The sequence below is a fragment of the Pseudoliparis swirei genome, chromosome 4 (genome assembly GCF_029220125.1).
Source record: "Pseudoliparis swirei isolate HS2019 ecotype Mariana Trench chromosome 4, NWPU_hadal_v1, whole genome shotgun sequence".
NCBI classification, from domain to species: Eukaryota; Metazoa; Chordata; class Actinopteri; order Perciformes; family Liparidae; genus Pseudoliparis; species Pseudoliparis swirei.
Genome location: NC_079391.1, coordinates 7774265 through 7795622, shown reverse-complemented (window position 1 = coordinate 7795622; position 21358 = coordinate 7774265). Strand labels below are relative to the sequence as shown.

At 39.7% G+C, this 21358-nt stretch overlaps 2 protein-coding genes across 2 annotated transcripts; both read left to right on the top strand.

Moving 5' to 3' along the window:
- Positions 1-1028: 1028 nt before the first annotated feature.
- On the top strand, positions 1029-15228 carry LOC130192955 (nuclear receptor-binding protein-like). Its single transcript, XM_056413172.1, has 18 exons — positions 1029-1135; positions 1490-1908; positions 2369-2491; positions 3469-3570; positions 3765-3854; positions 4140-4180; positions 4317-4411; positions 5532-5615; positions 6029-6084; positions 6163-6261; positions 6392-6524; positions 7193-7283; positions 7519-7569; positions 8074-8209; positions 8591-8644; positions 8770-8833; positions 12336-12391; positions 12929-15228. The coding sequence occupies exons 2-18, from the start codon at positions 1663-1665 to the stop codon at positions 12986-12988; spliced, it is 1581 nt and encodes a 526-aa protein (XP_056269147.1). The 5' UTR covers positions 1029-1135; positions 1490-1662; the 3' UTR covers positions 12989-15228.
- A 1055-nt stretch (positions 15229-16283) lies between these two features.
- LOC130192744 (keratinocyte-associated protein 3) lies at positions 16284-20878 on the top strand. Its single transcript, XM_056412878.1, has 6 exons — positions 16284-16379; positions 17276-17460; positions 18012-18071; positions 18167-18364; positions 18584-18718; positions 18925-20878. The coding sequence occupies exons 1-6, from the start codon at positions 16367-16369 to the stop codon at positions 18994-18996; spliced, it is 663 nt and encodes a 220-aa protein (XP_056268853.1). The 5' UTR covers positions 16284-16366; the 3' UTR covers positions 18997-20878.
- The last annotated feature ends 480 nt before the right edge of the window (positions 20879-21358 follow it).

Genomic DNA, 21358 nt, shown 5'->3' with positions numbered 1-21358 from the left:
CAGTTACTAAAATCTAACTTAGCTTTATCAAAGCTCTTCTAGCAAGCAAGTTGGCATCCATGTGGGTTAATGTAATGAACATGGAGGCGAAACGTGTAGTGGAACTTTAAACTGAGTAAAATTAACGTTAACTCTCTTTTATTTTGTAATACTGCTTTATTTCAAAAGACGTAGGTGCCTCAGACACCGCAGGAAAATATCGAGTATGCCTTTTTTTGCTCTTCGCAAATTGACAATATCCAAATACGTGTGCTTGATACTGCCACCATGGTCATCTCCATGTCGTCAACAGCCAGAACCTGTGTCACAAGGTAAAAACCAGTTCAGCTGTGTACTGAGAAAGTAGAGAAGAAGACAACGTGAGTGTTCCTGTACCCCACATGAGCCAATCAGCGCAGGGGGCGTTGTTGCCACGCCTCCTGAGGAACGCCCCCTTCCCATGGCTCCAAAAAGACCCGCTGCGGAGTTTACCGCTCAATCCAACAGTATTACACAGTGCGCTTGATTTTTAGAAAAGTAAAATGAGATTGCAACTAAACTTAACGTGTAAAATTAAAACATACCTAATACTCTCAGTGTATATACTATAATATAGTATATACTATAATATAGTATATATTTTATATAAGTATATATTTATAATATAGTATATATTTACTATTGGTGGCGTGATGAAGCTTCGCTAGTTAACCATAGACTGGGTTATGGTTAAAACCAAATCAAGCACACAATGCATGTGGGGCGTTATATTGACTCCGTATCACAACGATACAGATTTAACTCACAGTTAACGCTAGAACACATGTTGAATAAAATAATATATATTGTTAGAAAATGGTACGTTTTCACCTTGCTTTCAATGCAATATTTATCATTCAAACTTTCATGTGTGTTCCACTTATTTTGGCTGGCCGAGCGGTAACTCGACACCACTGCGTTTTCTGCGCGCAATTCGGCGCTCCTCAACTGCGGCCCCGCCCCTCCCACTTCTGCTCAGAGAAAGGGACTTGAAACCCAACAACACATTTTATGACGAACCAGCTAGCATTTGTTGACTAAAAGCATCTCCTTTTACTGCCTTCTCTCCAGTATGTTACACAGGGCTCTTTATTCATCGGCAGTTTCCTGTTCCACGGTAGGATTTGTATATATTGCTACTTAACTTTATGTTCGTTGTTTGTTTATTTACCTTTCATTAGCGTGTTAGCCCGGGGAAAGTTAGCAAAGGCTGAACTTCTCTAAGCTAACGTTGGGCATTAGCAACTACAGTTGGTAACTTACTAGTTCGTTTGACTGACTGGTGGTTTAGTGTCCTGTAGCAGTAATGTTTCGTAAGTTAACGTTAAAAAATAAGCATATTACATGAGTTCTTCTCTCTGTCGGTAACGTTAACTAATTAAGCTAGGTGGGGCGACTTTACGTTAGAAAACATATGTGTCATCGTCTTAATAAAATGCTGAACATCTAAGTATGTGTCATTTGTTTACAGACCCTCCTCCTCCTCGAGCTCTACCTTGTTAAAAGCCAGGCCAGAGAATAAAATGGATGTATGACCAGCTCAAACGGAGAGAAGAGAAAGCAAGAAAGATTCTTCCTATAACTTGTTTCTGCCCAGGAACAGGAGCCTAGGGAAGGAAAGCCGGCAAGCATACAAGTTGTGTCATGATGTTGGAGGCACAGGCGACAGGAGCTCCAGGTACAGAGGGGAGCAACAAGTCAGAGCTGCTCCCAGCCGTAAACACGTCCAGTAATATTCAACAGGTAGAAAGTGCAGCATCTGCCTCTTTGCCCGCGGCCTCCATTCAACCTCCTGCCGCCACAGCAACGGAGGATGAGGATGAGAGTGAAGATGAGTTTGACATTCTGGAAGAGAGTCCCTGCGGCCGCTGGCAGAAACGCAGAGAGGAGGTAAGGTGTGGCCAGGAAGCTGTGCTTTGATGGTATCAACTGAAAGTCATGGGTTCATTTGTAACTGTTCAAACCAGCCTTAACATACCACATTTCTCTGCAACAACAATACATGTCCCGTGACTATGCATACCACAGTCATAAAGCTCAGTTGATTTGAATAATGGATGCAGTAATATTGTGATGTGCATCCTAGATCCTTCTACTGTTAAAGACTGCATTGCATTTTCGATTACATTTAAGCCAGACAAAAGCAAGCAAATTAGTGTTCATATGCAGAAGTTACGCTTCACAGCGCAAGTATTTCTTTACCAGCTGAAAGAGGAGAATGGTGGTATTGATTGTATTATATTCAAGTTTTTCTGTTTATTCTTTTGTCATCGTTTTTTGTGCCTTGTATTTCATCTCACGGTGGAAGTATATTATGTCATGGGCTATTTTCTGTTCATTTCTACTGTAGGTGAATCAGCGTAATGTCCCAGGGATAGATGATGCATACTTGGCCATGGACACAGAGGAAGGGGTCGAGGTAGTATGGAATGAAGTCATGATCTCCGAGAGGAAGAACTTCAAACTGCTTGAGGTGAGTCGGTGTTATGATATGTTAGAATACAAAAGTTAAATATACTTGCTGAAGTGTTTAAAAGGGACGAGAAAATGTTCACTGATTCTTTCAAAATAAAAAAGGATAAAAAAGTATGAAGATGAATTGGGTCAAATTGATTTGACTATGGGATTCACAAACAAGTTGTCATGGTGAGAATTACGCAGCTCTTGGTCTGCAATGTGGAAAAAACAATGTCAGTGAAGTGCAAGAGGTTCCCGGCCTTCCAGATCCATCATGTAACTTTGATGAGTCAGCAGTATAGGGCTGTTGCATTTAAAGAGCTTCTTTACAATAAAGTGCTGAGTCGAGTCCAACAAATATTCCTGTTGTTTTAAAGCAGTTATAGACTGACCAGGTTTGTAAATATGATAATATGTGTACATTTGACTAGTGTCACATCATTTCTGGAATTGGGTATTAAAGAGTTTCAGAAATACAGTATATTATTTTCATCATCCATCAAACTTACAATTCTCTTCTTGATTAATCATTTAGTCTAGAAAATGTAAAAACTGAGAAAAATACCCAAAGCAACATCTTCAAATCGTATTTCTCCGACTAACAGTCCAAAGCCCAATGATATTTCATCTACTATCAAATATGAAAAGAAAAGCATAAAATCCTCACATTTGAGAAGCTGAAACTAGGGAGTGTTTGTCTTTTTTCCGAAAAGATGACTTCAACAATTACTCAATCATTTAAATAGTAGCTGGTTTATTTAATTTTTGATGTGTAATATCACATCCTGGGACTCGGCCCCCCTCTGAAAAGGGTAAAACTATATGAAAAACACAAGAGAGAAGTATTATTATTAGTTGTTTCAGATATATTACTCACTAATCAGGACCAGAAGACTCAGTTTAAAAGCAAAATGTGTATATATTAATTGTGTTAATTAATAAGTGTTATAACTTATGTACTTTGTCATATTTTGTTTTTTCCTGTATGTTTAGGAGAAAGTGAAGGCAGTATTTGATAACTTGATCCATTTGGAACATGCAAATATCGTCAAGTTTCACAAGTACTGGGCCGACACCAAAGAGAACCGGGCGAGGGTGAGTCTCAGACCTGGAGAACATTATTTGGTTGACGTAATATTGGAGATGTAAGCTTGTTATGTATCTTTTTGTCAGTCTTCATAAGTACAATTTATATTTTCCAAAATGTAAAAAGTATTTATTTATCTTTTGATTTATATTGTAGTGATGTCTGCCTGTGAAGTTTTCCCTAATTTCTTTCTGTCCCTCAGGTGATTTTCATTACTGAGTATATGTCATCAGGAAGCTTGAAACAATTTCTGAAGAAGACAAAGAAGAATCACAAAACCATGAATGAAAAGGTAATGACTGATTCTATATCAATTAGAATTAGAATAACAATTCATTCAAATTAAATATAATACCGGTATATGAAAGTCTGGCCCGTTATCACAGCATTGAAAAGATTCAACCTTTCCAAAGTGAGAATGAATAATTTAATTGACGCTTTAATTAGCATTTGGCTGTTGGCAAAATGAAGAAAGCTTGTGCATATGTACTGTGTATACAATCACATATGTAAGTCATAGTTACTCCATATTGGAAACCAGCTAGTAAGAGCTCTGATGAGGTGTTTGGTCCCACAGGCTTGGAAGAGATGGTGCACACAGATCCTGTCTGCTCTCAGGTTGGTCTCACCTTTTCAGACATTATGTAAACGTTTATATGGTTTACTCACAGAAATATGCATTAAACATAAAAACAATCCCTTTCTAATTAGGTTTGTCTTCATATGTGTGGATGTTTTTTTCCCTGTACTCCAGTTTTCTCCACTCATGTGACCCTCCCATCATCCATGGAAACCTGACCTGTGACACCATCTTCATCCAACACAACGGACTCATCAAGATCGGATCAGGTATAGTCACGCAACTTTCCCCTGAGAAATATGAGATATATTATAATTCAATGCAACAAAAGTTGGTGGTAATTGCTTGATGCTGCATGTTAGCTCAGATCAAGTGCAAATAAGACAGAAGAAACCAGCAGACAATGTAAATCATTCCAACCAAAATGACAAAAGGAAAATATTTCAAGTAAAATATATGAACAATTCCATCTAGTATGCGATTACTGGTGTACCAGAGCACACACACTAGTTCATGTCTAGCACATGTCCGTCTAGTGCAGAGGAGTTAAGTGTTCTGACTGCTGTAGGAAGCTGAGGGTAGTGAGCTGGAGCGCCGTTGATGGAGTCAGATACTACTGAATTATGGATTTAAAGATTACACAATACCAGTGTCGGCTACACACAATACTCATCCGGCACTTTAACCGAGGAGTCAAGAATTATTGTTTGACAAATGGTGCCGATATTGCTTTTTTAGTGTCCTGAAATAATGCTAAAGCAACGTATAAGAGGAAGACACGGGTGGAATTAAGGGCGGGGCCAAAGGGAGAAAATTGTATATCACAATATTTTGTATCAAGTAATCGATATTGTTATGATATTGTAGGGGTTGGCTATTGTTTTAACAAAATATCGGCACAATGATGCTTGAGATAATCAGTAATGTGGATATATTGACTTAGTCGGTAAAAGCAAACAAAAAATAGAAATGCTAAAAAATGACATCAATTTATCTTAATGTGGCCTTGAAATCCAAGAAAAGACATTTAAGCGATATTCAGATATTCAGCATCTAAGATAATATACATCATAAAATAATACGTCTCATATCATCTTATCGTTAACATACATATATATCTATATATGTTGCCTAGCCTTAATGTAGTGTGCTATACTTTAGAAAACAACTGTTGCGTGCACTGCAGTGACTCAAGTCCAGCCACAAAAGCTTCTTTGCTCTTTGCCCCGCCTCTCGTTTTCCATTATCTGCTCACGAGCAGCCTACAAACTCTTAACGTCCCACACCATAGCATTTATAATGTAAAGGGAATATTACCGTAAGAAATATCCATTTCCTGGGTCTACTTGACCTTTCCATCCTCTGTATTTTCTCCCCTCTCATCTGCAGTGGCCCCAGACACCATCAACAACCACGTGAAGACGTACCACGAGGAGCAGAAGAACTTGCACTTCTTCGCACCAGAATATGGAGGTAGACGTGACCATTATGACACTTTATGATTGTTTCTGGTGCTGACTGCGTCCTGACAGCCAGAGTAAAGATCTGTTAGAAAGATGTCATAAGATATTGACATAGCACAATAGAAGTAGGGCATGATATAGTACAGATACTTCCTTTGATGAACATGTTTTGGGGGAATATGTGTTTCTATGAAGACACATTTTTTATTTTACATTATTTTGTTTTCAACTCTGCAAGAGTTTTGACTGAATACAATTATCTGAGATCGATTTAAATCAGAAAATATCTCATAAAGAAGTGAACAAGACTAAGAAGCTGACCACGCATTTAATGCCAACCTCTTGAAAGGTGACGGGAATATTAAGGTCTATGATATTACATCTATACATACTTATTTATTTGTATTCCTTTTCTCATTTCAGCTGTTGATGTCACCACGGCTGTAGACATCTACTCGTTTGGCATGTGTGCCTTAGAGGTGAGCGGTGACCCAAAGCACACGATGAGATGGTCCGAGTCCTTTCTTCAATGCGTTCACATGTTTGGTGTGTTGCAGATGGCTCTGTTGGAAATCCACGGCAATGGAGAGTCCTCTTTATTTTCTCCGGAGGCCATCAACAGTGCCATCCAGTTACTGGAGGACCCACTGCAGAGGGTGAGCTACAGAGAGTGGAGCGTGTGTTTCCTGAAAGATCTCGGGTCGCGAGCGTCTGTTTGAAAGTCACATTCGTGCCTACGAGGCGTTTGTTCTGGAAGTGTGTGACCCAGATGTGTTTTTTTTGTAGGAGTTAATCCAGAAGTGCCTCGAATGTGATCCCTGTACAAGACCTACTGCCCGAGAGCTGCTGTTCAACCAAGCGCTGTTTGAAGTGCCGCTGCTCAAACTGCTGGCTGCACATTGCATCGTCAGCCACCACCGTGGGTCTTTAAATATACACACGCAAAATACACAGAATAACAGATTTAGTCATTTTAATTTGCTCTTATCAGAATAAAAATTGTTAATGAGAAGACTGACCAAATGAGCGACTTGAGCTAGAATTCAAACTTGTGAGCTTGCTGAGTGGGAAGGTCATAAGGTTATGGGTAATATAAAAGATGTGGTCATCGTGTGATCACAGACCCCAGCAGAAGGTAGACCAATGTGAATAAAACGGGAAGAAAGTTGAACATCCTGCAGGCTGAATAGACAGAATTTTGTTCCTGAGGGTTGGTGGACCGATAGAGATACATTATTACATCACATGTCATTTAGCAGACGCTTTTATCCAAAGCGACTTACAATAAGTGCATTCAACCTAGAGTACAAACTAAGAACAACAAGAATACAGAAAGTATCATTTCCTCAATATAGTCGAACTGCAAGAGTACCATAATAAGAGCTATTTAAGTGCCACTGAAATGCTAATCTGTTTTTTAATCCAGATATAGTTATTATTACATTATTTACACACTGAAGCACATTAAATAGTCAGATATACTCTCATGAGCCTTTTCCTGCCTCTCACACATCTTCAAATGTCACCTACAAAAAACCGTATGTGAGTTATCCTTACTACCAGCATCTCCTAATTGTAATTGTCCAGACATGATTCCTGAGAATGCCCTGGAGGAGATCATGAAGAACCTGGACCCCGACATGGTCGTCGCTGAGAGGAAAGAGGACGTCCAGCTCAAGTAAGAGCCAGAAGCTGGTATCTGTAATTAAGTCAGTCAGCTAGACACAGCAGCACACATAATAACAGTAGTCATTCAGATAGATGTATTTGTTTTAACAGCAAGATGTTCGGGAAGATGTGATTAACAATATAATAACAGACACGTTTGTAGGAAAGCTTATTATCTTATTTCAATGCTCTGTGGTGTAAAGACCTCAAACTGCAGTCACTAATTGTATTTATATATTCTGTAGGCTTTCACAGTTTCCTGCTTTGGAGCTTGATAAATTCCTGGAGGATGTGAGGTAAGAGGAAAGCAGCAAACTCCGTTGTACTCTCAATTTCTCTAATGCTAAAAGAAAAACACTGTCCGTCCACAAGGGAGCAGTACTGATCCACCAGACTATTGTGATGACTAGTAGGAATTATAATATCCTCCTAAATCAATTTGGAAACCTCCAAAGCAATTTGAATTTCTTTTATATTTATTTAATTATGTGTTACTTTTGTAATCAGGGTTTGACTACATGGAAAGAGAACCAAAGACTATTCATTTTGAGTACTTTATTCCATGTTTGTTTTCTTGTATACAATATATATATTCAAAATGGTGGTTTAGTTAAATGTTCTCTCTTTTTTCATCTTTCATCTCAACTTAAATTTCTGACTTTCCTAACCTCAATTTTTGTTGTTGTTTAATTACTTTACATAACTCCATCTTCTTTTGTCCAACTCCTATCTCCCCTCTCTTTCTACGATGTTACACCCGCCTCTCCCCGTCTTTGTTTCTCTCCCCTTCCCTGAACCAGGAACGGTATTTACCCAATGACGGCGTTCGGGCTGCCGTGTCCTCAGCAGCCTCAACAGGAGGCCGTTACGTCTCCCATTGTCGTCCCCTTGGTCAAATCCCCCACCCCCGAACCCGCGGAGCTCGAGACCCGACGGGTGTGTACAGCTGACCACACTGCATAGTACCAAAGGAAGAAACAGTACAAAATAGTGACATTTCACAAGTTATAATCCTGATACTAACAATTTAGAATGTTCACAATGAGTCACTGGTTCAATATGTGTACATACACATGTTTACTGTGTATTTACTGGTTCAATATGTGTACATACACATGTTTACTGTGTATTTACTGGTTCAATATGTGTACATACACATGTTTACTGTGTATTTACTGGTTCAATATGTGAACAGACACATGTCTACTGTGTATTTGCTGGTTCAATATGTGTACATACACATGTTTACTGTGTATTTGCTGTCGTAGAGAACAGTGCTGTTCTATTCATATTTAGATTCCCATTCTTCTTCTGCAGGTCATTCACATGCAGTGTAACGTTGAATCTGTCGAGGAGGGAGCAAAGTACCATGTAAGTCTCTGCAATAGTATTTGTGGGTTCGTTATTTATTGTTTGGAATGATATTCCAACCACTTGTTGGCTATTTCAGAAGTCTGATAATAATGCTGTCGGTTGTCATCTTTGTCTCCTTTCAGCTGACATTACTGCTGAAGCTGGAGGATAAACTGAATAGACATCTAAGCTGTGACATGTTACCTCGTAAGTCCTTCTCTATCGTAGTCATTCTCCGAGCTTCAGAGATTCGGTTACTGTTTTGCCCACATCCTACAATTTAAATTTCAACAGCTTTCTTCAGCCTAAAATTCAATGTTTTAAGTTCAGAGTGAAGTTTCATGACATTAAAAGTTTCATTTTGGTGTGAAGTCGTGTGCCAAAACGAAATTACAAGCTACAACATTGCCAACCAGTCAAGATTACAGTTACAACAATCATTTGATATTGTTGGAAGGTGTAGGTGAGGGGAAGATACTGTGGATTAGAAGCTATTCTTTTGGATATGTGTGTGTGTGAATGTGTGGCGTTGTCCCCTTATGTGCACTTCTACACATGTGTAGAACATCATTACCAGGAAGCAGACAGTATGTAGTGGCCATTTGTCCTTTACTATAAATCAAACCGCCACTAATGCACCGTGGGTTTCGGATTTGACGCAGGCAAAAGAAAGTAATGTCCATTTCCGCCTATTATTCTGATAATTTATTTCTTAAACCAACAAAAAAGAAGAAACAAAATGTTGACGCTTCCTCTCTGTGCTGTGGTAAAAAAAACATTGGCCACCCTGGTGCATGCTGGTCCTGTGCCTACCCACCTCTGCATATAACCACAGGTGCCCAGTGTTACCCAATCAGTGAACCTACAACTAAATATATTAAACTAAACTACAACTATCGTAACAAACAACTAACATATCAAAATATAACCTAAATAAGCAATAAATAATCAATATTACTTTACAATAAAACCTAAACACAAATGTCAAATTAAATAGCTCCAACACAGTATTTTAAGTATTTTCGTGTTTATGCATGTGTATTTAGTTTTTGACTTCATAACACTTTCAAAGTCGGATGGTTTTCCTGACGTGTGTCGTTGCATCCACCCGGACAGTTTAGGGTTTACATCTTGGGCTTTAGGGTTAACGGTAGGATTACATTTGACTTGGGGAGATTATTAATTATGGAGTTATGTCTATATGTATTACTGCATTGTATTCTTAGATTCCGCCACACACAGATTGTTGATATCCAGTGCCTCTCCATATGTGTGCCTGAAGAATGCAGGAAAGTGAGGGTTAGATTCCAGAGAGTTTAAACTTGGATGGCGTCACAATATACAGTAGCAAGACTATTTTAGGCAGGGAGACTAACGGTCGCTTATGTGTCATGAAAAACCGTAAAAAGGCTAAAGGGGGGCCACAGTGGCTTGAAATAAACATTATCTACGCCCTCAATAGCAAGGCGAAAGAGAAATATGTAAAGAGCGAACATGTTTAAACGGATCATGCACCAATCAGGGCCGTGCCGGTTGAAACATGTTGGCTTTTTCATTTCCCTGACCCACTCTGGACTCCTTGTCCTATTTAACTGTATTGAATATCACTTAATTTACGCTTTTCCAGATGTCCACAGGAATATAAAAAAAACTCCCCATGCCAAATTCTGAATGTTCTCCAAACCTACTTAATTATTTAGATATTCAGGATTTTCATCTCAATGCTCAGCAGCAAAAAGCTACGCAACGCAACACAACTGTTGCATTGGTCAGAGAAATGAAGGCAGTATGATCCGATGTGCGCATGCCAGCACCGGTATGGTCGGCATGTATAATGTCGCAGGCGTGTTGGGGAATGCCGGGGCTGTGAAAGGCTGACAGCTGACAGCTGTCACCTCCCATGTCAAGATCTGACCATCTCTTCCCGTGCTTTCATCTCCCTGTCTCTCACACACACTCACTCTTACCACACACTCTGCTCTCGGTCTTTCTCCCATCGTATGTCTCGTCTCGCGCGCATTCTCACCGCAAACGCCGCCGCAGGCACACACACCATCTAACTTCTCATCGTAGACACACCTCGGCCTCCTTTTTTTTCTCCTTTCTTTCTTTTCGTAAACAGGGCCTCCTGCTGATATCGGGGGATATTCTTCAAAGCGATTACTTATCAACACGCCAAAGTCCAAAGTGCACTGGGCAGGGTCACAAGCTAACTGAGCCACTTGGATTCCCCCCCCCCCCTTGGCATTGGCTCTCCTACACTAGACTTCAATTGAAACATTTTCACAATTTAAGATTGTTTTCTCAAATCTACATAGTTATATTTTTTTTTTACATGGTTTTCAGGCCGCGAGACGCAGACGTGCAACAAAGCGTTCCCACTCGGCTCCGATCCGTTTATCATCTAGTTGTGTTTTTGCTTTTCCAAATGTCAAAGTTGCCGTACGCTCCACCTCCTCCACTTGTTTGCTTGGCCCCGGCCACATTCCTGATATAGTTGTAAATTATACCGCTACGTTATTAAAAAGCAATCAGCAGACCATGACAATTCCCAGACTCACTGGGCACAAGCAAAGAATGTCCTAAATTGGGGGCGGTAACTAAAATACGCAAGTAAAAAAACACTTGCAATAGATACCATTCGTTTATTTTTAAAGAAAAAAACAAAAAACGTCCAGGTAGTGAAAGGAGTCTTCTTTTCATGAGAAAGTAGTCATCGAAGGTTATGGAACATTTTATATCAGAATCTCCAAGTTGGTTTGTTCTAAATGTATTTTCTCAATGTTTTTGTAGAATCCAGCATACTTTTCCATATTTTGTGCAACCTTGCATATATTTTATTTAGATTGCTCTTTCTAGTGCTTTCCTGCTAACTGCCTTTATACTTTCAAGTGAATCTTTACACTTGCATGTCATGTACAGGCAGAGCACGAGTTATTTACTGTGACAAAAGGTTTTGTAGCTCCAGTGTAACATTAACAGGATTATTGACACGACTGCTGGTGTCGTGTATTTGCCGTTTTACTTCAACGATAGATTGGCTGCTGTATAATTGTTGGATATTGAGTCTGGGAAGAAGTCTAAATTGATGTTCACAGATGATTTTTAGGTAAACTGTCTTTTTAAAAATGGATAAATGTTTGATGAGCTAGGGCTTATTTAGAATTTGGGAAAAATTGGAAAAAGTATTAGCCTAGAAAGAGAGTTCTGAAGAAAGCCGTAAGGCTATTTATTAAATCGCCGTGCCCTCAATAGCAAGGCGAAAGAGAAATATGTAAAGAGCTAACATGTTTAGACGGATCATGCACCAATCAGGGCCGTGCCGGTTGAAACATGTTGGCTTTTTCATTTCCATGACCCACTCTTTGTCCTTTTGAACTGTATTTAATATCACTTAATATACGCTTGTCCAGATGTCCACTGGAATTATTAAAACGGCAGCCCTCCAAACCAAAAAATGGGTTTAGAAAAAAAATGTAAAAAGAGCATCAGCAGCTGTTTGATGGATTTTAATGTTTCATGATGCGGATTTAAAAGCAGCGTGTTTTCTGAATATGACATTTCCACTAAGCCTGACCTTTCTTCAGAAGTAGGGATGTGTTTATAGTATTTGCATAACTGCAGGAGAGATGGTGAGTGACTGTTCAAGTTGATGATGATGAAGGTGACGTTGCATGTCAATGACTTACTGTTCCGGTGTGTTTTTCAGATGAGAATGTTCAAGAGATGGCTGAAGAGTTGGTGCAGCTGGGCTTAATCAGCGAGGTGGGTCAGAGAGAGAGAGAGAGAGATCCCTGTTGACTGAGTCTGTGTCTGTGTGTGTGTGTGTGTGTGTGTGTGTGTGTTTGTCCGTCCGTGTGTCTGTGTGTGTGATAGTGCCACGCTGCAGGCCAAACGTGTGGGTGATTCTGTAGCCGAGTGTGTTATTTTTGTACCGAACTGTGAAAATTCAGTTTCCTTTCAAAAGGGAGGTGACCCTTGACCCTTCGTACCATCCGACGCGCGCACTGCTCCGCCCCTCGGAGCACATTTGCTGCTCCATATGTCCTGCGGCGCCCACGTTAATGTAATGCAGTCACTTCAGCTCTTAGTGGGCGAGCGCTGTGGTCCTAATGAATTACTCTTAATGGGTTTCATGGACACTTAAAAGAGTGGGATGCCTCACCTTACATATGTTAGTGTGTGTGTGTGTGTGTGTGTCTTAGCCGCAATAGTGGGCTGTTTCTCCGCTATCTAACGCACGGGTCTATTTGTTACCTGCAATGCCCTGGATTGTTGAACATGTTTGTTTTCTCTTCCCAGGTGGACCAAAACAAAATCGCCTCCCTGCTAGAAGAATCGTTCAGCCAAGCTCTTCACTAGCAAACGGTTTCCTCGGCTCTGTTACCGTCTCATTATTACACTCTCGCTCAACCCTGTTACATGTTCTTTTTGGTTATTCAACTCAGTGACTATATGTAAATGTAATTTTTTTTTTTATGTCTTTTCTACAAAGCTTTGGGTGGTAATGTGACCAAAAGGGGGGGTGGGGGGGGAGTTTCCTCTGCATCAGGGATTAAAACTTCCAAGAGCAGAGAAAACCTTTGACGTAACGCATTTCTCCAGGAGTACAGGGTTAGGGTTAGTGACTCCAGAAAAAGAAAGAAAAATAAGCCACCTGGATTTATTTAACGTTTTTTATTGTAAAAGTCAAAACAGACATAAATATGAGCGTAGTTCTTTTTGAATGCGTTGGCTGACGCTGCAACAGGCAGTTGATCGCAACAGTGCTGACACCATTACTTACAGATTTACCTCTTTTTTTTTAACCACTTTTTTTCCTCAAGTCCCAGTTGTATTTTATTGCAAGGTGTTTATGAATTGAATTATTGCCCAACCTTTTTGTTTTTGGATCAAACGGCTCCATTTTGCCTCATGAACATGAAATATATGGACATGAAATTAATTAACATCCCCTTTTTGACTCCCATGTCTCTGACCGTCCTGTCACCAGCAGGTTAAACATATGTAACGGTTTAAAAACTGCATGGCAGATGCAACTTTATCAATTGACTTTATTATAGACAAATACACATGATTTATATATTTTCTAAAAGCCTTCGATACAGAACAAAATGTACGTGCACTACTGCATAGCATATTTTGGGCAGGCATCGTGGGCGGCTCCCTGGCTGATGGTTACTTAGTTATTTTGAGGTACTGTGAACTCAGTGTTACTGAATTTCTGTTAGTGTTTTTTTTCTTCTATGTTTCACTCTTTAGCTGGGCCTACGCACACGCCTTAAAGTCCTCCTTTCTCTTTGTTTGTTTTTATTATTTTATTCATTGTTTAACCATTTGCTGCTTTATTGGGTTCCCACTTGCTTCTCTTCTTGTGAAATCCATTCATGTGAAACGTGTGTACTGAACTCAGCCGCCATATGCTGTAGAAAGAGGAGCTCCGACACACCTGCGCGAGAGCCTCGTATGTTTATTTATGTTTAAGACACTGTATAAGCGTGTGTTTTTCTTCACTTCCCTTTTTTTGCTTACTGTGATTTCACACGGAGACCACATTGTCGAGCGTCTGAGCCAAAACGCAACGCTTCTGGTTTCTATTGTTGTTTTTCTTTTGATCACCATTCGATAAGATTGGGACCTCGGGGGTTGACATTATCCTTCAGAGCGCAGAGGATACATTTGAAATGAAATATGTCTTTCTTAGACTTGTATTGGGATCGGAGAGTTGCCTGTGACCTTTTTATTTTGTGACATTTTGGCTCGGGACTCTTTGTGGCCGACTGGTACGACTGTCTCTGAAAGCTCGTACAGTTCAGGAACTTTAAACAAGCAGGAAGGATGCAAAGAAAATATAACATTCTCAGTAAGTATAGAAAAAAAACAGCAGTTACGATACTATTAGATATAATGACTTCACATTTTTCTGGCATTTTATTGAGACTATTTAAATGTCTTGTTGTTACAGTATCAGTTTAATTGAAGAATACCGTATTAACTTGCAGACATTACTCTTCTGGTTGATTAGTTCTGATGTTAAATTGGTCAACTCACCTATGAGATCATATTAATCCAATGATCTCCACTCCATATTTCTGAAGTATTTTTTTTATATGTAGTCAGGCTACAAATGTGCTCTTATCTGCATGTTTGCTTTTCATATATGTGCAGTCCATCTTGGTGTTTATTTTGTTTTGTATGTGTGAACTGCTAAGATTGTATATTCCAAAGATATGTCTTAAAGTCAGCCAAGAGAATGTAAGTTCACTTCCTGTTTAGAGAAGTGTTAAAAACCAACCAATCACCAGCTTTATACTCTGTCTCTCTCTCTCTCTCTCTCTCTCTCTCTCTCTCTCTCTCTGTCAATGTTTACTATATTTTCCATCCAAATTATTGGTGGTGTTGAAACTGGTTATTAAATAATCATACAGGGTGGGCAGCTTGTGCCCGTAACTCGAGGATCTGAGCGTTTGGTAATATTTGTATATTCTTCTATTTTGTATTATGACATTTGTCAGTAAATGTGTGTGTGTCTTTTCTCAGACGTGTATCCTGACAGAATCTGCTAAGTATGACTATTGTTTCAAATAAATGTGTGAAATGCTTCACTTTGTTGTTTTTAGCAGGTCCAAAAAAAGGAACTTCTGTTTTTTTGGCTTTGTGTGTTTTAGATTTTTCAGGTTTTGTGACTTAAGAATATAAAAATGCATACATAGTACCCCATGTCCCTCGCTTTGCATTAAGGCCCCGAAGCACCAAACCTTGTGTTCTTCTCTGGCATTAGGGCTCTGACCAGAGAGAACAGCTCATACTCATGCTCACCCACATGTTTTGGAACATACTGACACTGCTGGATAAGATACTGTAGGTACAAACACTTCTTGACCTCGGCCAGAAGATGACACATCCACACAGGCTCTGACCTCACCCTGACCGCTCAGTCGTAGAATTGAGATTTAAATAAGAGCCGTACCTGTCACCGTCAAGAACTTGTTTATGAAAGCAACAGATAGTTTCAATGCTTTTTAGTTTCTATTATATTAAAGAAACTGCACAGCTCCTGCTTTAGATGGAGAACAACATACACACACACACACACACACACACTGATTATGATGATGGCGAGAAGATCGTGAGCCAAGAAGGTGGGACCACCCTGAGCTCCATCAGAAGGTGTTTAAAGTCTAAACCAGGAACACCTCCATCTGTTTTAACCAACCAGTGCTGCTGTCGTGAGCCCAGAGGGTGGGACCACCCTGAGCTCCAACGATGAGACGGGCAAAGATTAAACCGAGTGACGTCTCCATCTATATTATCTAATCACGCTGGCTCTTAAAGATATAAAGAGTCATGTTCTCCTGGAGAACTCCAGTCTGTTATTGAACGATGCTTTGAGCTGACTTCATCCAGGCCCGTGCTGCACGTTAAATATTGTGTGTCTTTGGACTTTTTGTTCTAGCACACTTAATTAAATCCACTTTGTTTTGAATTTTACTTTGCCGTCCTGGTCATCTTTTCCCAACCTTCGACATGAGTGATACAATGACATGATACTTATAGTGCACGAGGAATGGCTTGTGCGCCCCACTGCGTCCAGCGAAGCACAGGTAATGCGCAGGTGTGTGTCGTGACGTCATACAGGAAGTGGCCAGAGGGACGTTGGAGTTTCTCCTTCTCAACAGTTTCTCGAAAATTACGAATCATTCATTATATGTGAAAGTGAAAACGCCCGACACGGCAGAGATGTGGACGTTTGGTGAGTAACTATCGCGACGTGTTATTAAATATATATAAATGTTATAAAGTAATGTCTCGCTTTCGGTTAGTAACGGCCGAGGATGCGTGGTTTAATTTCTTAAAAAAAAAAAAAAAAACCTCTGCGGATGTAACGCGTTCGTGTGAGTGTGACATGATGTAGATGTTTTATTCGAGAGTAAATGGAGTGACACGAGAGGAGAGGTTCATCACGGGAGTGTCGTGAACCGTCACGTCGCCGCCTCGCTGCGTCCTCGGTACACAAAGAGCCACCCACGGCGGAGTGGAGCCTCTATGCAAATGCTGTCCGTCCCTCAGCAAGCAGGATAATGGAGTGGAGGACAATGCATGTTTTAGATGCAAAGGCTTACTGTTGACAGTTGTGTTTATCAAATTGACTTTTTTATTATTTGCTGCACGCTTGTAGTTTGTTATGTTTGATGTATGTGACCATTTAGACCAAGATGTGACTTTTCATTCTCAAAGCTTGCTGCTAATATTGTTTATACTCTATATACATCACAGATGGCATTATATTTATTTACCACACAAAATAAAGGCCTTTGGATATTGGTGATTATAAATGCACTGTGTATATTTATGTACATGACAATAAAAGCACATCATCAGGTAATTTAATTAATAGCAAGACAGAAAGAAGTAGTAATTCAACAGGATTAATTCTCTTTTTAAATTTAATATTGGTAATTGTTGACCCTTAAAATTCAGTCGGACTATAAGACAAAATGAACGAATATGATTTTTTTTTGTACAACATGGTTGTGAAAGGTAGAATGGTTTATTGAAACCCTCCAACCTACCAGTTTCAATCTTTCATATTTTAGATCATACATATGCTGTATCTAAAAAATAAAACAATGTATTTCTGTCATCCAGATATGGACAAGGGGCCAAGGAGGCTGATGAAAAAGGGATTAACTCTCATCCTGGTTGGCCATATCAGCTTCATTCTTGGAGCTATTGTCCATGGCAGTGTCCTCCGCCACATTTCCAAACCCAGCCAGCATACCACCACTGAATACACCATGGCCAACATCATCTCGGTCACATCGGGCCTGCTGGTGAGTCAACAGTTAAGACACGCCTCTTATGTTTCAATGTCAGATGAGGCTTAGAGGACGTCTTTAAAAGCGAAGCGATCCCGATTAGAACGTTTTAACATGAATTTGATTCGTTCTAACACCTGCGGTAAACATCAAGCACGATTTCCATTGTTCGCTCCGTGTGTTCAACTTGCCTGTCGTTAAAAGGGAGCTGGTTTGTTAAACCTGTTAGTCGCTCCAGGGTAGGCTTCATCGGATTGAGGTGTCGGATAAACCGGCAGCAGTTGAGGATGAGATGGTGGTAATGCCACCTGTGCTAATGCACGGGGTATTACAGGGTTTAAAGGTAAAACAGACAGAACAAAAAGACAAGTTGCTACATATATTTTACTGCTTTGCATTGGTGATTTCTCACAGTTATTAGTAGGACTATTTCTGTGAGACTTTCTTTGTGTCACAAGTCCCGGCACCCAAATGAAAAATGCAGCCTCAAATCCTTTGGGGCCAGGATGTGGGACATCATTGAATACTCGAGCTGAAACAATCATCTTGTCATTCAAATCTTTCAGAGCATTGCCACTGGGATTATTGCCATTGTGGTGTCAAGGAACCTTCCCGTGTCAAAACTTGTAAGAAGTTCATTTGTTCCACTCAATCAATTTGTGCTAATTCAATAGTTACCTCCCCTTTTTTGTTTTATATTGTTGTGTCTCTGTGTCTCCAGCAAATAGGACTTTTAATTGCATCATTCCTGAATGCCTTGCTCTCAGCAGCATGTTTCGTCGGGCTCGTCTTGGCCATAAGTATCACTGTTGCCCACAACGGTGAGGGTTTGATGCTGGGATGCAATTTCACAGACGTGCCCCTCAACGCTCGGTCACCTGTCAGTGCCAGATGCCCGTTTGACACCACACGGATCTATGTGAGTCCAAACTCTTCTCTTACATTTTTCGTCTCACTTTTTGCACACTCGTTTTCCCTTTCCTCCCCAATTAGATCTTTGTCGCACAATATAAGCTGCAACTTTTGAGGCACGCAATGCCACAGACGCATCACAGGAGACATGTTTGACCTCGTCGTGTTTCTTTATTTCATATTTTTTTATGATCCCATGTTTCCAATGTTTCTTCCTGTCTCTCAGGACACCACCCTGGCTCTGTGGATCCCGTGTGCTCTCATGTCAGCAGTTGAGGCCGGAGTGTCGGTCTGGTGCTTCATCGTTGGACTGGCTCTCAGAGGGCTGCCACCCTGTGGGAACAGCTACATCAAAGAGCAGGTGTGTGCATGTGTGTATGTGTCTTTGTGTCTGGGACTGTGTGTGTGTGTCTCTGTGTGGCTCAGATGCACAGCCCTTCCTCACTTATCTACTCCCACTTGGTCTGTCATAATCCTCTCCCGTATGTCCAAAAAAAAACTAGAAACTGCTCGCTCATGAAACCTCCGACTGAACACAGACCTTGTCCTTCCTTTGTGTTTTCCCAGTTGGAGGTAGAAGCTGCGTGCGCTCCCCAAAGCCAACGCTTGATTGCACAACGCTTGAACCTTGACGCCTAACGGAACACAAAGCAGGAAGGACACCGCTCTGTTTGGGAGGCACAGCTAAATCCCAGAAGGCATTGCTGCACCTGTATTGAGACCAGTGGATGTTGCCCTTCAGTCGGTTAGGTGAGTGTCACTGTGGAACAGGTGTGACATCCTTTTTAAGAACCTGGTTCTCGCTTCACAGTATCATACAGCCGCACACTCCTGATACCAAATGATTTATTTGTTTTTATTTAAAAACTAAATATTTTGTCTCGTGTGTGTCAATCATTTGCAGAATAAAGTGGGTTGATATCAGTGCATCTGTCCCTGATAAAACCTGTGGTAAATTAATTGACAGTGAAAGATAAAGAAATAGGAAAACTCACACGATGTATGTTTCAGTGTCGTTCAGGTCGGTGAACATATACAGTGTGTGTGTAAGATAATATGAAGTTTAAATGTAATCTTATTAGCATCAATCCAGGACTGTTTAGGTTAATTTGTGCCATGTCATTTATTTCACCATGAAGAAACCTCTGTTGATTAAGAAAATATATTTTATTATCTAGCACCATTTTTAAAAACTCCGCTATTTTTAAGCCAAATGAAGGTATATTTTAGCTTTAATGAACTTTGATATTTTATTATTATAAATGTTTTTAATATACAGTTTATCTAGATTTTAATACATGCTGTTACATCTCAGATGCATTCAGTAAACCATTGTGCCTGTTGGCCATAATATGACAAAGTATATTTAATTATATGTATGCAGATACAGGATTTGGCTTCAAATTCAATTGGGCACGCTGAATTGCACTTCTTGAAAGTATTTTGTATGATTATATGTGTTGCTGTGTCTTTATGTTGCAGATAAATCCTTAACTAGATGAACAAAGTGCCTTTTGAATTTCATAGATATATGCTGAATAGGAAACACAACCTATTAAAAATATATGTGAAAATGTAGTATGAACTCCTATATACTGTATTCTACTATACTGTGGTTAAATGTCAAGTAATGTCTATAAAGAGGTTAAGCCAGTATGTGGGCCAGCCCCCTCAGATGGCACAGACCCCCCACAAGGCAACGACGGAGAAGATCCGATCAGTGATGAAACGGTTAATCCAATGCCATGCTCAATTGTGTGGAAAGGAATCATAGCATGCAGTACTAATCCTCAGGCTGTAAGGGATAAATATTGACATAGTGCTGACTGACACAATCTCAACAAATCTGTTCTGCCATGTAAGAGGACACTCATTAAATGTCTGTTTGAAATTACAAGATGAATATGAGGTAAGATTACTGTTGTGTAAGCTGGTTCTCGGGGACATCTTTTCCTATGAAGTAATGGATCTATCATATATGAAGTTGATATAGAATCCAGTTTACTTATATATAATGCCAATCAACATTAATATATTTTATATCAATAATTGATGATCTAGCAAATTGCTTATTTGTGGAAGGGTATTTGTATGACTCTGATTTTCATTAATTAAATGTTAAAATTTTATTTTCTTGAAATTGATTGTCTTAAAAAACCTAAATTTTCTACAAATGAAAAACACACATTGATTTGAATGGATGGCAGACTTAAAGTTCACTTAAGAGGCTAAATGGAGAATACAAAACTCATGGTGATAGCATTGTTGTTTCCTAATGAGAATTATAAGCTCTTGAAATAACTGGAGCAGGAAAGCCCAGTGGGACAAAACCAGTGTCTTCACTAATCTTTCCCTCCGCTGCAGCCGAGATGTCAACGCTCTTAACATGTATTAGTTATATTGCCTCATTTTAAAGACAATTACAAATGTGGATGTATGGTATGTTTCATTTGTTGCTTCATGGTTGTATAGCAGTATATACATTTTCTGTAAAAATGTTAATAAATATGTTTTAATAGTGTTACATGTGTTATGTCTGTCCATCATGAATGAATGTCTTTCTTCACTTCAGTGACAGTTTTTATTTATACATGTTTTATTGTTTTTCACCCTTTTTGTCCAGTCTAGTAATACAGATACCGTCATGTATTAATGGGGTCTCAAATTGGATCCCATTTAACCCCCAAATGTCCTTCGCTTGACCTTGAGAATAATGTTGAATCCTCTGTGGCTCTGAAGCCTTTGAGTTCCCTGGTAGGAAGCACAACAATGTACTGCAGACGCTGTGCTTGGCTTCACTAATGCCTTACATGGTATTAGTACACCCATTACATGTATAGCCTATGTCCAATTAAGGTGGGTATATCACATAGAAATTCCCATCACCCCTTTTAACCAGTAAAAATAAATCAAAACTATCAAAGACCCGACAACATAACCCAGGATACATGACACCGACACACAGTGTCCCTGCTTTCCTATTGTTTGTGTTATCTGTAAA